Below are 16,826 nucleotides of genomic sequence, written 5' to 3' on the forward strand. Positions count from 1 at the left end.
AGTGTGGGGACAATTCAGCCTGAACACCATCAGTTTCCAGCCACAAGCCGTGTGAGCAACTGAGCTTGGGTATTATATATCATCATGTTAAGCTCATCACTAGTCAGTAAAGTGTTACTAAACCCAGGACCCTGCATTCACTATATCTGGTCTCCCACAGTACACAGAACATGAAAGTGCATTTATTTCAGTAAATATAAACTGCTAAATACCTTTTCTCATCAGCAGTTAGAGCAGTCTTGTGACTTCTATCAGTGTCCAGCAGAGCACTGGTTAAAGCTTGTAGGAGAAGTTTTGATTCTCCTCTGATTGTCCTGTGAGGCTGCATACCCCTGACCCTCTGTCTGGACAGTGCTGATTGGCCCTCCGCTGATCACATCCACTCTCCCAAGAAAAAAAAAACTCTCTAGCAATACACACCAAACTGAGCATGTGTAACGTGCCCCCAAGGCTCTGTTCTATCAGGAAATGGATTGGGGACAGTAGAAGAAGGGTAGGATCAGAGAAGACAGGATCAAACATCCATTTTACACAATGCAGAGGATTAACCCCTTAGGTTACACAGTGAGTATAACAAGTTTGCTTTACTGCATATACAGACTAATTTTACTGTTGTAGGTTTAGTAACACTTTAAAATGGTAGTAAAGTCCCTGCAACTAAATGTCATAATGTGCTAGTATGCATTGCATTAAGGTAGTGTGAAAGACTTGCCTTAAAATGAAGCTCTCCAGTGGCAGGCTGACAGGGCTTCCATCTTTACCCAGTCTTCCTTCTGGGTTCCGATTGGCTGAGCCGCGATGACTTCACTCCCGCACATGCACACAGGAGCCACGGCCATGTATCAGTATGTCATCCGTTCAGAGTGCAGGGCGCATGCACCAGTGATGTCACAGACTGCAGAAATGGTGAATATCTCCTAAACGGCGCACATTTAGGAGATATTCCTTTTATTTACAGTACAGGTAAGCTTTATTATAAGCTTACCTGTAGGTACAAGTTTACTACTGCTTTAAGACAAGTAGAGAGTGAATCTTTTCAGCAAGAAAGCAAACAGCAATAAAAAAAAACCTTAAAATCTTCCACATTTTATCCAAAACTAAAAAAAGTTTAAGTTCTTTGTTTTTTTTCCAGACTTTTTTTTTGCCTTTTTTGCTTATTTGTATTTTGATTGAATTCTATAGAGGCATCCAAAGCTTTTTCTTTGTAGTTTTTGTCAGCTTTTACAAAAGCTCAGTGAACCTTGTCTTTATTGTGTAAACTACTAGTCCCATCAATCCACCATGTAATGATGATGGACAAAGGAAGACATGTTTCAACTTAGGCCTGTGTGACAACCATGGCTGCCCTATAGATACAATGCAGAAAAAAAGTGTAGACATGAAGGGAGAGAAAGTATGTTATTTGCAGGATTAGCAGAGGAAAATAAAGGGAAAAAGAAAACTAACACAGCCACCACATATAGGGACTGGTAAGCGGCAATATATTTTATTTATGCTTTTGGGTTTAGATGCACTTTAACTAACTGTGCATTTTCAGATTTCTGTACAGTGATACAGAGTTTGACCTTTTTTAAGGACACATGCTAAAAAAAGCATCTGATTTTCCATCTGTTGTCCACCGGCTTTACTTCTAGGCATTGTTAACCGAGCCGAAGTATTTTTTTTTTTTTTAGTGAATCGTATTAAACACCTGGCTGTCACATGCCCAGTTTTTGCTTCCACCGGCCTATGATCACCAGATTGCTGGACACTGCACTTAAATCACTCAAATATTAGTGCAAACATTGAACAGATCTATCTAATAGTGCCTATTATAAAGTGCACTGACAGTAGTGAAGTCCATTTTAGAAATATCTCTTCCTACATTATTTCCTTGGGGATTTTCAGTCAAACTTTGAACCATCGTTGAATTATCAGCTCCGAGCCAAAATTTTCCTCCAGCATCTTTGCCAATTTAGTTAATTAAGCTGTTAATTTGTGACATTTTAGTAAGCCTGCCTTTAAGAGCAGAGCAAAAATGTTAATAAATTTGTTCCATGCAGGAGACCTATGGCTTCTGTAGAGTTTTGTTATATTACATTTTATGTTGTGTTCTTTTTTTTTTGTTGTTCTAGGTTGCTGCTGTGAGCACCATCGTTAATACGGGAATACCTCCAAAAGCATTTGTGTTCAGAAATTATAACCATTTTCCGGGCATTAAATCGCATTACTTAGGAGGGTGTCAGTATAACCTGTGGCAAGCTATTCGAGCATCTTCAGCAGCACCTGGGTACTTCCAGGAGTATGTACTTGGAAATGATCTGCATCAGGTCAGTGTGACTTCCATCCAGGTTATTTAGTGTATTCTTTTACCGAAAGATGGTTCCACTGTGTCATAGAGGTCTGTGTGTGAAATTTACTGAGTACAGCTTTGTGCCCGTAGGTTGTTTGATAATCTCGTCAGACACAGCCCTGATACATTATTATTGCTCTCTAGCCTGTGATTGACCCAATCCAATAAAATAAAAAAGAAATCTGAATTGGAATGATACGACTGTAGTTTAAGAGCATTGACACTAATAAAAACCATTACTGAGGAACAGAGTATTGTGCCCTGTGGCTTCACTTTCTCAGGTTCCCAAACAAAAGAGAGCCTTGTTACCCTTCATAGAGCAACGCCTGTTTCTCTTCAGTGCATCACAGTCTTTAACCATTTGCCACCCGCCCTATGGCCGAATGGCAGCCGGCAAATGTCATCAGCGTTCCGGGTGGACGCCATATGGCATCCTCCTGCACATGCGCAGATTGCGCTCCTGCAGAGCCGCGCAGTGGCGCGATCTGTCACCGGCCGTGTACCTCGGACACAGCCGATGACAGATCTGAGTATCAGCCCCTGTTGCCGGTACCATGTGACCTGCTGTGACCAATCACAGTAGGTCACATGACAGTTGTATACAATGGATGGCTTCATTCATGCCATCCATTGTATACTAGTGTCTAGCTGTGAATGGTTACAGCTAATCACATGCACATGTCATGTGATTAGCTGTGGCCAAATCACAGCTAAGCACAAATAAACCCCTGAATGAATCGATGTCATTCAGGTAAATGCTTGCTTATAGCAAAGTAATTCTTTGCTATAAGCAAATTTGTGTAAAAAAAAAAAAAATAAATACTGATCACTTCCCCAAAGTAGTACAATGTTACTATGGTAACATTGTACTACTTTGGTCATAGTGAAATATGAAAAAAAAATCTTAAAAAAAAGAAAAAAAATAATATAAAAAAAAAAAAAAATATATATATATATATATATATATATTTGTTTTTCATACTGTCACCAGTCAGTGTCCCTGATCACCGCCATGCCAGTTATATGATGATGCTGTACTGCACTGGTGACAATATGTAAAAAAAAAAATAGTGAAACTAATTTTTTTAATTTTTTCATTTTCCGAAAAATGACAAAAAAAATACAACTTCAAAAAACTTGCCATGTCTCTTATGAAGTACATCGGACTGTCTACTTTGCAAAAAGGGGTCATTTGGGGATATCTGTACTGTTCTGACATTCTTGGACCTCAAGAAATTAGATTGGCTGTCAGTACTTCAGGATTGATTAATATTCAGATCTATACCATAGTTTGTGAACTCTATAACTTTCCTACAAACTACAAAATACATCCTAATTTGGGTTATTTTCACCAAAGACATGTAGCAGAATACATCTCGGCCTAAATTTATGAAGAACAATTATTTATGTGCAAACTTTTATAACAGATACAAAGAAAAACTTGTGGTTTTTTTTCAAACTTTTTGGTCTTTTTTTGTTAATTTAGCAAAAAATAAAAACCTCAGCGGTGATTAAATACCACCAAAAGAAAGCTCTAGTTGTGTGAAGAAAATGATAAAATTTTAGTTTGGGTACAATGTTGTATGACCGCGCAATTGTCATTCAAAGTGTGAGAGCGCTGAAACCTGAAAACTGGCCTGGGCAGGAAGGTGTAAAATTGCCTGTTATTGAATTGGTTAATGCCCATGAGAGCAGCCCCATATATTCATCCCTGGCTCACAAGCATGGTATGGTTTAGTGCCAGTGGTCTTCTTGGAGCCATTTGTACCAGAGTTTCATAGTTTAATTTCCCCTCTTTTTTGTACAGGTACTCTTATTCTGTTTTACGTTTTTTTTTTTTCTGATCACTAGTTCTTGTCTTTAGTTTTTAAATAATAGGAAGACGTACAGTATGCTTATCAGGCCTTGGAGTTTATCATTGGCTGACATAAATAGAATTAGTTAATTTTATGGGTTTTAGAGTTTGATTCGCAACTATTTGCAACCAAGGCTAGGAGATCTCCCATAATGCCTTAGTTGGCTTGACAGGCTGAGATCTCAGCTGATCCAACCTACCCATGTTATTATTTATATCCAAACTGTGCACTTTTCCTCTAAGCTCTTTATTGAAATCTGCATATTAACTCAGTTTGACAACCATTAAAGTGTTACTAAACCCACAACAGTAAAATCAACCTGTATATGTAGTAAAGAATGCTTGTTATAGTCACTGTGGAACCTAAGCGGTTAATCCTCTGCATTGTGTAAAAAAGCCGTTTTGATCCTTTCTTCTCTGTTCCTCCCCTTTTTCAAGCGACCACCTCTTATCTCCTGATAAGACAGACTGAACTGAAGGCATTTGCACATGTTCAGTTTGGTGTGTATTGCTAGAGAGGTTTTTTTTTTTCTTGGGACAGTGCATGTGATCAGTACAGGGCCATCCTCCTAGAGCAGAAAGAAAAATCCTCCTACCAGCTTTAGCTGGTGCTGGGCTGAACACTGATAGAAGCCACAAGACTGCTCTAACTTCTGAGAAAAAGTATTTAGCAGTTTATATTTACTATTTTATTTGTAGTTCCATGTTCTGTGTACTATAGGAGACCAGATATAGTGGATGCAGGGTCCTGGGTTTAGTAACACTTTAACCACTTCGGCTCTCTCACCTGTTCATCCCTTATGGACCAGAGCAATTTTTACATTTCTGCTATGGGCCTGTTTTCAGCAATAACTTTGTCATTACTTAAGATAAAAATGTAACAATATATTGTGTTCAGAGACGAATAAGGCTTTCTTTTTGTGAATATTGTCTTGCAACAATTTTTTTTTCGCAATCCATAAACAAACATAACAAGACACGCTTATTCTTTTTTCAGCATTGTTGGTTTAAAAATAAAATTATGATTCTGGTACACAGCATTGCAAAGTTATTCACAAATGAAATAAAGTGGGGTTTTTCAATTTTGTGCTTTTTTTAAATGTGAAAATTTCAAATGTATGTTAAAGGAGTAAAAATATTAAGGAACAAAACAAACAAAAAATAAAAAAAAAAGTTTAAATCGTATTAGTTAATAAAATAGAAACAAAAAAATGAGCAGGAAAATAATAATTGAATGGAGGAGAATAAGGAGTTAATTAGGGCTAATCAGTGTAAACTAAGGGTTAATAAGGGGTTAAACAGAGGAACATTTAATGAAAAAAAAAAAGCAGTTTTTTTTTTCCTTACTTGTTAGGTTACTTTAACCGCTTTCCCACCATCCTATAGCAGATATACTGCTACAGGGTGGCAGGGGTGCACAAAATCGCTTGCATATATACATGAATTTGCATTTCTGGGTAGGGGGCAGGTTCCCTACTTGTGCCGCCATTCGCTGTCAATCACTGGGTCCCGGCCGGTGATTACTGAGCATCTCCGATGGGGAGGAGGATGGTTTTGTTTACTAACAGTCCTCCTCCCTGTCAGCTCAGGCACAGCCATCCAAAGCAGTGTGCTTACAGTGAAGCACACTGACGCGGTCCCCTAGTAAAACACTCCCTGTACACAGTTAACCCTTTGATTGCCCCTCATGTTAACCCCATCCTGCCCAATGCCATTAGTACAGTGTAAGTGCTTATGTGTGTTTTTTGTTTTTTTTTTGGGGGGGGGGGGGGGGGTTTAGCACTGATCACTATATTGGTATCACTGGGGATGTCAGTGACACCAAGTCAGAATATCCACTGCAGCCCCGCTATGAGTCACAGATTGCCGCCATTACTAGTAAAAAAAAAAAAAATTCCAGTATCTATACCGCCATTTGTAAACGCTATAACTTTCACGTAAACCAATTAATTTACATATATTGGGATTTTTTTTAGAAAAGATGTAGCAGAATACATTTTGGCCTAAATTTATGACAAAATTGATTTTTTTACTGGGCATGTTTAATGGCAAAAAGTCAAACTGTCAGGATTTTTTTGTTTATAGCGCAAAAAATAAAAACCGCACAGATGATCAAATACCACCAAAAGAAAGCTCAATTCGTGGGAAAAAATGACGTAAATTTCATTTGGTGTAGCATTGGATGACCGCGCAATCATCAGTTAAAGTAACGCAGCGCCATAACGCAAAAAATGGCCTGGTCAGGAAGGGGGGTAAATCTTCAGGATAGCAAGTGGTTAACTGACTTCATCTGCAGATCAAAGTTAATCCCTTTTGATCTGTAGATGAATAAACAGATCCAAAATGAACAGAGATGAGAGAGGAGGGAGAAGAGAGGGAAGAGAGAGGAGAGAGGGAGAGAGAGAGAGAGGGGGAAGGGGGAAAGAATACACAAGGCTGGCTGGAAGTGTGGGCAGGGCAGACACAGGAGGACAGGGCGGGAGGAGCAGGGACAGCTTTCTCTCTCCTCTCCCGTCTGTGTGAGGGGAAGGGAACTGTCAGCACTGGGACTGCATATGCTGACAGATCCCCTGCAGTGCTGGGGGGGGCAGCCGTGGGGGAGCATACAGGAGCTGACCGTATGCAGGAGATGGATATGGGGGGTGACAGGCGGCACATAGAGCATAGAGAGAAATGAAATGTCCTCTGTGCCACCCGGCCCCCTCTCCAGCCGGCTCCATAGCTGACAGGTTCTCTGTCTCCTCGCCGCTGAGCACACACACGAACCCGTCCGAGCACGCCCCCCTGGCCAAGCACAGCCCTTTGCAGTGACAGCACTGGTCCCTTCTGCCTGGGGGTGGTGCCTCCCCCCTGAAAAGTGCTGCCCAAGGCAGATGCCTTGTTTGCCTCGGGGCAGATACGCCCCTGAATGGTACCACAATATATCTCAAAAAGGATGCCATGGAGATGAGTGTAATAAACACATTTCGTTTACAACCCATAATCCTTTCCATGATAAATTACTCCAAATTATTTTTAAAGGTTTTTACAGTTCTGAATTTGTGTGGCGCAGTCTATACAGGAATGAATTTGATTCACTTGCAATGTAGTCATCTGGACACCTGCCTTTTTTTATTGTATACTAAAACATATTTTGCTATATACTGGAAACTATTCATTCTTATAATGGCAATCTTATCATATGTATCATTATATTTTAGGAACTGTAAAGTCAATCTGTCAACTCAGGCAATTTACCTTCAGTGAAACCCACATGTCATAATGATCCAGATTAACAGTCAGCTGAAATGTAAATACAAGCCTCTACTTTTCATGCTTTACCCACTGGCACCTCCTTGTTGGTCCTTTATTGTGATGGCTAGCCTCACTGATCATAGTGCTGAAGATGGGAGGAACAGACCCAAGATACAGAAAGCTAGAATTTCATATAATTTCAGCTGATACTGTCTCTGGATCTTCTCATCATTTTGATATGTGGTTGTCACCAAATTTAATTACCAAATTGCATTAAGTGATAAATATACTTTAGGCTTTTATACCCAAATTACATTACATAAAAAGGTGGTATTTGGCCCACTTCCTGGATGACTTCGCCGCCTGGCTTCCCTTCTTCCTCTCCTCTGAGCTACCGACCATCATCCTCGGGGACTTCAACATCCCCATCAATGACAACACCCCAGCTACCTCCCAACTCCTCCACCTAACCTCCTCCTTCGCGCTCACACAACACACCCAATCCTCCACCCACATCAATGGGAACACCCTGGACCTCGTCTTTTCCCACCTCTGTACCCTCAACCAGTTCTCTAACACACCCTTCCCTCTCTCCGACCACCACCTCCTCACGTTCTCCACCTCCCCTTCCCCCAACTCCCCCCCCCCAGTGCGCCAAACCATCACCAGCCGCAACCTCCGCAACCTGCACCCGGCCCCCCTCCACTCGGCTGCCGACCGCCTACACGACAGCATCCTTCCACTGTCATGTCCTGACCTAGCCACCTCCACGTACAACGACTCACTATCAGCTACACTAGACTCTCTGGCACCCCTAACCACACGCAACATTAAACCCAGACCACTCCAACCCTGGCAGAACGACCACACTAAATGCCTCAAACGCCGCAGTCGTGCGCTGGAGAGACTATGGCGCAAAACCAGGTCCCCTCATACATTCTCCCTCTACAAATCTGCCTTCCTCACCTACACCTCCTCCCTCCACGCCGCCAAGCAGGCCTACTTTGTTAACCTGATTAACACCCTCTCCACCTGCCCTCGCCGACTCTTCTCCACCTTCAACTCCCTGCTCTCTCCCCCCCTTCCTCCACTCAGTACCTCACTTACCGCCCACGAGATTGCCACTCACCTCCACAGCAAGATTGACGCTATCCGCAAGGACATAGTCAACTTGCAATCTACCTCCCCATCTAGCCTCCCCCCTTCTATCACCCCCTCATCTCTCCCCTCCTCTGACCTCGCAACGGCACTGCCCCCCACCACACCCAAGGCCCTGCCTACCGTAACCCCCCCATCACTGCACTCCTTCAGCCCTACTACCACTGAGGAAGTCAGCAGAGTCTTCTCAGAAGCCCGTCTCACTACCTGCCCCCTGGACCCTATCCCCTCTCAACTCCTCCGGTCACCCCCCTCTTCCCTCATCCGCTCCCTTACCCACATCTTTAATCTCTCCCTCTCTACTGGCGTATTCCCCTCCCCCCTAAAACATGCGCACATCACCCCCATACTCAAAAAGCCCTCTCTGGACCCCACTGACCTCAACAACCTCAGACCAATTTCCCTGCTGCCACTCACTTCCAAGCTCCTTGAGCGCTTGGTCTTCGATCGCCTAAGCGCCCACCTAGATGACAACAACCTCCTTGACCCACTACAGTCCGGCTTCCGTCCCCTACACTCCACCGAAACTGCCCTCCTCAAAATCACCAATGATCTACTAACCGCCAAAGCCAAAGGCGACTACTCTGTCCTCCTCCTCCTAGACCTCTCTGCGGCCTTTGACACAGTCGACCACCCCCTCCTCCTTAATAAACTACTCTCCCTTGGCATCAGAGACACCGCTCTCTCCTGGTTCTCGTCCTATCTATCCCAACGCTCCTTCAGTGTCACCTACAATGGTGCCACCTCCCCTTCTCTCCCCCTCTCTGTTGGGGTCCCCCAGGGCTCTGTCCTTGGACCCCTTCTCTTCTCCATCTACACCTCCTCCCTTGGCAAACTCATACACTCCCACGGCTTCAATTACCACCTCTATGCTGATGATACTCAAATCTACCTATCCACCCCTCACCTCACCCCCTCATTCTCCGCCCGCATCACTCACCTCCTAAACGACATCTCTGACTGGATGTCGCTCAATTTCCTCAAACTCAACCTCTCCAAAACCGAGCTTCTCATCTTCCCCCCAGCCCGCGCCCCCCCCCCCATCCTTTCCATCACTACCAACAACACCACCATCAATCCCGCCCAGCAAGCCAAGGTCCTTGGCGTCATTCTGGACTCAAACCTTTCCTTTCAACCTCATATCGAATCTCTCACAAACACATGCAGGCTCCACCTCCGGAACATCGCCAGGATACGTTCCTTCCTTACCCCAGACACCACTAAACTACTAGTACACTCCCTGATTATCTCACGCCTGGACTACTGCAACTCCCTCCTCACCGGCCTACCCCAGTGCAGGCTCTCCCCGCTTCAGACCATCCTGAACTCAGCGGCCAGACTCATCCACCTCACCAGCCGCTCCACCTCTGCCACCCCCCTCTGCCTCTCCCTCCACTGGCTCCCCATTGCCCAACGCATTAAATTCAAATTGCTCACCCTGACCTATAAGGCCATTCACAACACTGCCCCTAACTACCTCACCGATCTGATCCCCAGGTACCACCCTACCCGTACCCTTCGCTCTTCACAGGACCTTCTTCTATCTTGCTCCCTGGTCTCCTCCTCCCACGCACGACTGCAAGACTTCTCCAGGTCCTCCCCCATCCTCTGGAACTCACTACCCCAATCCATCAGACTGTCACCGTCCCTCCTCACCTTCAGGCGCTCCCTGAAAACCCACCTCTTCAGGGAAGCCTACCCCACCCTCACCTAACAGCCGCTGCCCTTCCCTCCTCCTACCACTTCATCCCCCACAGCCGCTTCCTCCGGTGCCTCTACCCCCTCCCTCCTAGATTGTAAGCTCGAAAGAGTAGGGCCCTCTAACCCCTTGTGTACTGTTTGATGTTACTGTTCTGTTTCATGTATTGTCCCCCCCTATTGTACAGCGCTGAGCAAACCCTTTGGCGCTATATAAACACGATAAATAAATAAATAAATAAATTTGGGCAAGAATGTTGTAATACACTTTTATGATGTTTTTCTGATGTTTTTGAAAAATCTGTGTATATTTCATAAAACTTTGTAGTAAATCGAGTCTAGAGCAGTCAGCATAAGACAAGGTGATTGGTAGTTGGTTGCTGTATGTTACCCTAATAAATAAGCCTGATAAACATTTATGTGAAAATAAAGTACAGGGCCGATTGAAAGATAACTGCTTGGCAACAAACACAGCTTTGTTTGGAATTCTTGCCATTTTGTTTGCTCTGCACTACCAAATTTTATGAGAACAAAGAATTGTCTCAGAATATTTTAACAAATTCCATTGTAAATACAAGATCTATATATTATTTATATTAACATGAATTCATTTTTTTTAGGAAATCCTATATCATTCTTATTTACATAATTTTTTTTTTTTTTAATTTAAATATTTGTGGATTTTTCATATTACAAATTTCCATAAAAAAACACACATAAATATCTCAGACATTTCTACATTTCCCTCTATAAAAACTATTTCCTCTCCCAGCCCTCCCCCCCCATTTCCCAACCCCCCCCCCTCCTTCCCCTCTGCATTCTCACCCACTCTTTTCTAGTAAAGCAAGAGGACGTTATCTATCATCCTAAATTATACCTTCCTATATTTCGCTTTCAATCCAGATTTTTCCCATCTCGCATAGTAGACCCCCATCTTTATACATAATTTTTTTAATGGACCAATATCTAAATTCTAAAGCCATTAGAACAGACCATTAACAAAACAAAATTACCAGTATGGCATGAGAGTGTTTTCTTTCTCAATTATGATTGCTGCAGCTAGCGAAATCCTTTTAATTTTTACACTAAACTAAATTCAGTTGATACCACTTGGCTCCTGTTCGCCGATACCAGATCACCTCCACTTATGCCAGCCTTTCTCAACCTTTTCAACACAGAGGAACCCTTGAAATAACTTTCTGGTCTCAGGGAATTCCTGCTGAAAATGACTATATCTATGACCCATGATACATTAGTGTGATGGTCGTTGGGAAGAATGCTCCTTATACTTGTGGTTATGGGAAGAATTACCACGTTAGAGATGGCTAAACAGATAAGTGTGTCAGTGGGAACTTATCTGTGAGGCACACATTGCTCATTGCTCGAGGAACCCTTAACTATCTCTGTAGGAACCTTTGGGTTTCACGGAACCCTGGTTGAGAAACCTTGACTTATGCTTTATTCCAATCTAAAAAAAATGCACATTTTGAGCCAGAAATGTGCCTCCCTTTTTTATATGTAGAGTATGGGGTTATTTTACTAAAACTGGAGAGTACAAAATCTGTTGTAGCTGTGCATGGTAGCCAAGTGCTATTTTTAAAAAGTCATATTATATATCCCTGAGACCTAAAATAGGACTCAGGGCAGCAGAACATTTGAATAAAAATTAAGAACCTTTTCTGTTTATCTTGTATCAGCTCTGTAGAGAATGATAGGTCTGGTAGTGACTTGTTAAAGTTGCAAATATCTGTAGGCCTAGTTATGAAGAATTCAAAACTCATCCTGACCCAAGGGAACCTACTGCAATTTGGTGCTAATTATTGACAGCTCTGACTTGTTATTGGGAAATAATGGGTATTCACAGTCACAATTAGAAAAGAAATCTTAAATGGCAAAAAGTAAAGTTTACCACTTCAGAGTTTAATGGGCAAAAAACTATTGTTGTTAACACTTAATACAGACTGCTCGCCTGATTATTCAATGATTAAGAAAATAGAATCAAGGGACAGTTGTAGGTCAGCTAGATAGATTAGTAGGTTGTAAGCCTATAGAGATACATGTTCTTCTAATTTCCCTTGTACAAAGTACCCTAAGGCATGTCAAATGGAGGAAGAGGACAGCCCTGTCGCATGGCTTCCACTTACATTTAGTGATATAGAAAAGGGTTCAAAAAGAAAACTGTTGACCCTAATTCAAGCTCTGAGCTTAGAGCACTATAATTAATCTAGTTATTAATTTCGAGCCAAATCTACAAAGCACCTCCTGCATATAATGCTATTCCACAGAATCAAACACTTTTGTCATAATAGAATCAATTTACACTTCACATGAGACACCTGAAAATTCAAATACAGGCATCCTATACTTAATATGTGGAATGTTTTGGTATTTTAGTAGAATTTGGTGACTATATTTGAGAGAGATGAACCTGTATGATTTGGAAAGTAGAGAATGCTTGAGATGGCCCTGGAGTCAAGTAAGTGGTTATAGGACAAAAAACCGAACACTGCTAAATGATCCAGAGATAAAAACATCACAGCCCACAAAGACAAGAACAAACTTTGATGCATTTCACGCTCAAAGTGCTTGGCCAGAGATTGAGCCCTGGTGCACACGTAACTGATAGATTGGATTATTTATAAGGCAATAAGATAAGGTGTGCTTTTTTACAGTGAAGCACCTTGAGAGTGAAACACGTCAACGTTTGCTATTGTCTTTGTGTGCTGTTATGTTTTTATCTCTGGATTGTTTGTATTTCAATATTTTTTACTTTTTATAAATTTTTAAACCGTTTAAGACAGGAGCAACAAATCATGCCCATGCAAGGGGCTATCAATTGCACATAAAATAGAAAAAACTGTGCTCTTAACACCAACAGAGCAAAAGGTGTGCCCGCGCAGGGGCTATCAATGGCACATAAATGACAAAAACATTAGTAAAACACCGACAGTAACTCAAACTATAGGCAGCTATCCACTGCCACACCAAAAACAAACAAAAGAAGAAAGGAGGAGTACAAAAGAGAAAAAAAGAACAAAACCAAGAGAAGGGGTCCGAGAAAGTTGATACCGAACAACATCACATCCTCAGACTAGCCGGGGGGAGCGTAAGAAAGGCATATTGCAACCACGGCTCCCATATTTTAAAAAATTTACATTGTGAGTCAATTCAGATACTCGACATCTGTTCATTGAGCATCATAGTGGTCATACGGTCCAGCACCCTGTGAAGAGGGACAAACGGGCTCTTCCATGCCTGAGCAATTGTTCTAGTGGTCGACAAAAACAAATAGGAAGCCAACTTCTGCTGATGAGCCAACAGGCCCGGTATGGGATAATGAAGCAAAGCATACCTAGCATTCCAACATATGGAGAGATGGAACAAGGTGAAAAGGAGGCCAAACACACAAAACCAAAAACGAAACAGTCTCGGGTATGACCACCAGATATGCAATACATCACCACAATGGCCACAACCCCGAAAGCATCGATCACTGCAGGCAGGGTTCTCCTGGGCCAAATGAGCCGGAAAGCGTGGTATCTAGCATGATCATGGATTTTACCTCTACTGGCAAAAAGTATTTCTTCTTCCGTAATAGGGCTTCCCACTCCCTACACTTGAAAATAGATGAATGTTTAGTTAACTAATGCCTTCTACATCTCAGAGCTTATCTTTTTTATTGCATTCCTTATTCAACACCCAGGTCTCAAAGATTCCTTTCTTTATCTAGAAAGGTTTCCCTTCACTTTGGGGCTTCTATTTAACATGTCTAGGAGACTGTGATGCAGTTATTATCAAAAGTCATCTCCTCCTGTTTCCCTTGTGGCTTTCAGGACTGCATCTTTCTCTGCTAGCATTATTGGGGGTGCAGTTTAGCCCCAGCTGCATGAGGCCAGGAGGTAATTTGTGGGAGTCCACAAAGCCAAGGGTAGTTCAAGAGATCAGAAGTGTTTCTACATTGGCGCCAGCAATCCACAGTGTCACAGAGATCAGAACTGCTGAATAGAAAGATGAATTGAGTGCTCAGAGAATGTGCATCCTCACATACTAGTTGTCATCTGTGCCCCTCCAATCTACCAGTTTTACATGAGTACACCCCTTTACTTTCAGCATAGTAAAATAAAAAATGTTTTACTGTTTATGCTTAAAAAAAAATTGTGTTGATACCTTTTTGTTATCAGTACCCACTAAGCGATGTTGATTTTCATGCCTTCATTTTTGTGAAATTTCATCTGTACACAAATATTGGTACACATTAAATAGTTAATGTAAGGAAGAAAATAATTTTCTTGTTTTCATTTTCCTATTTTTAACAAAGGAAGTAGCAGCGAGGGTAACTAGCAATGCAAAGCATGTCTTGCCAGGCATTGATGTGAAATGGTTACTATGGAGTCAAAAGACCTCTCTTCCAAATATTACAGCTGTATATGCCAAGTCATATATCTCTCAATGCATGCTGCATTCTGCTGCTCATTACATTGTGTTTAACTGTATCATCCTAGTCTGAGAAGGACAAAAGCACAATGTACTGATGCATGTAAAACAGTACATTTTATTGTTGAATGTTGAAACAATCTGATTTCAACTAAAGTTTTTATGACCTGGCCGAAATTTACTTTATCTGCCATTTTTAGTTTACAAATTACTTCTGTAAAATAAGGTGTTTGTTACCAATAAAATGAGAAGAAATTGATGCTACTCTGGCCTAAACAATGTGCTGTTTAATGCATTTTAAGGCTAAGTTCATGTTGCTTAAAGCAGTGTAACACTTAAAATGCATGCATGTAAATTGTAGTACCTGTCAAAATATTTTCTGTATTACTAGCCAGGGGTACAGCAGTGTACATCTTGCTTGGCAATGCTTTAATTCCCCCAGCCTTTAGATTTGCAGTTTGGAGAGAAAAAGAAGCAGAAATGCACTGAAGAGGTCATCTCTGTAAGCATGTTCATAGTGTTAGATTAACAGCACAGTTTGGTGCAATAGAACCTGCTTGACATTGGGTTGACAGTGGTGGCCTTACTAGTTTCTGTCCTGCTGTACTGGGCATTACAGATAGCTAATGTAAAGACAGATTTGTGATATTTATATGTACCAATATATTCTTGCTGGTTAAAGTAATCATTGGATGCTTACACCTTTTTTTCTTTTTTTTTGCTGATCTGTTGGCCACTATCAATTTCAGTTTGTAGTAGTGGGGTATTAATTATAGTCGCATCAATTATTACTTGTTATGTTAATGTAAACCTCTACACTATCCTTCTCTGCCTTTAAATATGTAGTTTTTTTTTTTTCCTAAAATGGTACAATCCATAAATTTAGTCTATTAGTTCTTTATGGGTCTTTCTCAGAAACACAATCAGTACATGTAACTGCTGTGCCCTGTATTAGAGACCTGTATTGATTCAATTACCATGATGTGAAGAGGAAAATTATATTTGCTGTGAAAAAATAAGACTGCGTGGAACTTGCCTGGCCATGTGATAATTGTGCAGCCTCCGTGAAACTTGAATTTATCTTCTGCATTGGAATGGGACTTACGGGCTCTAAGATGCCTGTCGTTGGGTATTTTTCAGGAATCCAACCCAAGGCTTGGTTCACATGTGTGTACTTAAGCATACACCCATGCTTTCCCGCACAGGGATGCACAGGTGTTCCATGCATCCCCGTGCAGACAGTCCCATTCATGTCAGTTGGGATGCAGTTGCTGTACAGGCAAAATTTGATATCTGAGTGGGTGTTGGTGCAGGTTCTGGAACACACACTGTCTGCATTCGGGAACCCACACCTACATGACTGTTAAATTGGGAGCAGTGGCTGTATCCATCCTGCATCTGAAGCATAGGAATGCACCTTACAGGGTGTAGCATTGTTCCAGGTATGTTGGGGAACTTAATAGAGACCTGCCATCATATTCATCATTTATAGAAACTGCACTTTATCAGCCATTTAAAGATTTTTCAAAAAGTTTTCCACTAGAATTTTCTTAATAGACTTCTCTTACAAATGTGGACAACATACAGGCTGATTGCTTAGCACCCTGATAGTTCTACTGAATTAAAAACAATTGTAGCAATATAATAGTATTGGAGGACCATGATGTAGTTCTGTTTTTTTTGCAGTTTCATTATTTAGATACATACAAATAACATAAATTGTTGACTTCTTTAAATGTTTGGTGGTAATTGTTCAAGAGTCATCCAGTGAATGATTTAGGGCAGGGGTGGGCAACTCTGGCCCTCCAGCTGTTGTTAAAATAAATAAATAAATGTCAGTGGAAGCCATGTAACAAAATACATTTTTGGGTCAACTGATATACAGTTGTTGCAAAAAAAAAAAAGTAACTCTTGCAGGATGCACTTTTTGCAGAATGATTATCAATTCTATCAATCATATCATTTTGTTTTACAAGCCTTTTTAGCCCGTGTGCTTTTTAAATTATGACTGACTTTCTGACTTCTTTATAATCTGGAGAGAGAATGGTCATTATCTGTCAGTGTTGAACTCTCTGCTCATGTAGGAAAATCAGCAGACATTTCTTTTCGTTTTCT

At 41.5% G+C, this 16,826-nt stretch overlaps 1 protein-coding gene across 2 annotated transcripts in view; it reads left to right on the plus strand.

Annotated features, from left to right (window-relative positions):
* The window catches only part of PNPLA8 (patatin like domain 8, phospholipase A2), an 80,998-nt gene that overhangs the window by 46,588 nt on the left and 17,584 nt on the right, over positions 1 to 16,826 (plus strand). For both annotated transcript variants that reach the window (XM_089673967.1, XM_089673966.1), the window contains exon 8: positions 2,115 to 2,309. In XM_089673967.1, coding sequence (XP_089530093.1) covers positions 2,115 to 2,309 — 195 coding nt within the window. The remainder of the gene's footprint in view (positions 1 to 2,114; positions 2,310 to 16,826) is intronic.

Source organism: Staurois parvus, unplaced genomic scaffold, assembly GCF_062004578.1.
Source record: "Staurois parvus isolate SC_StPar_1 unplaced genomic scaffold, SC_StPar_1.0 ptg000147l, whole genome shotgun sequence".
NCBI classification, from domain to species: Eukaryota; Metazoa; Chordata; class Amphibia; order Anura; family Ranidae; genus Staurois; species Staurois parvus.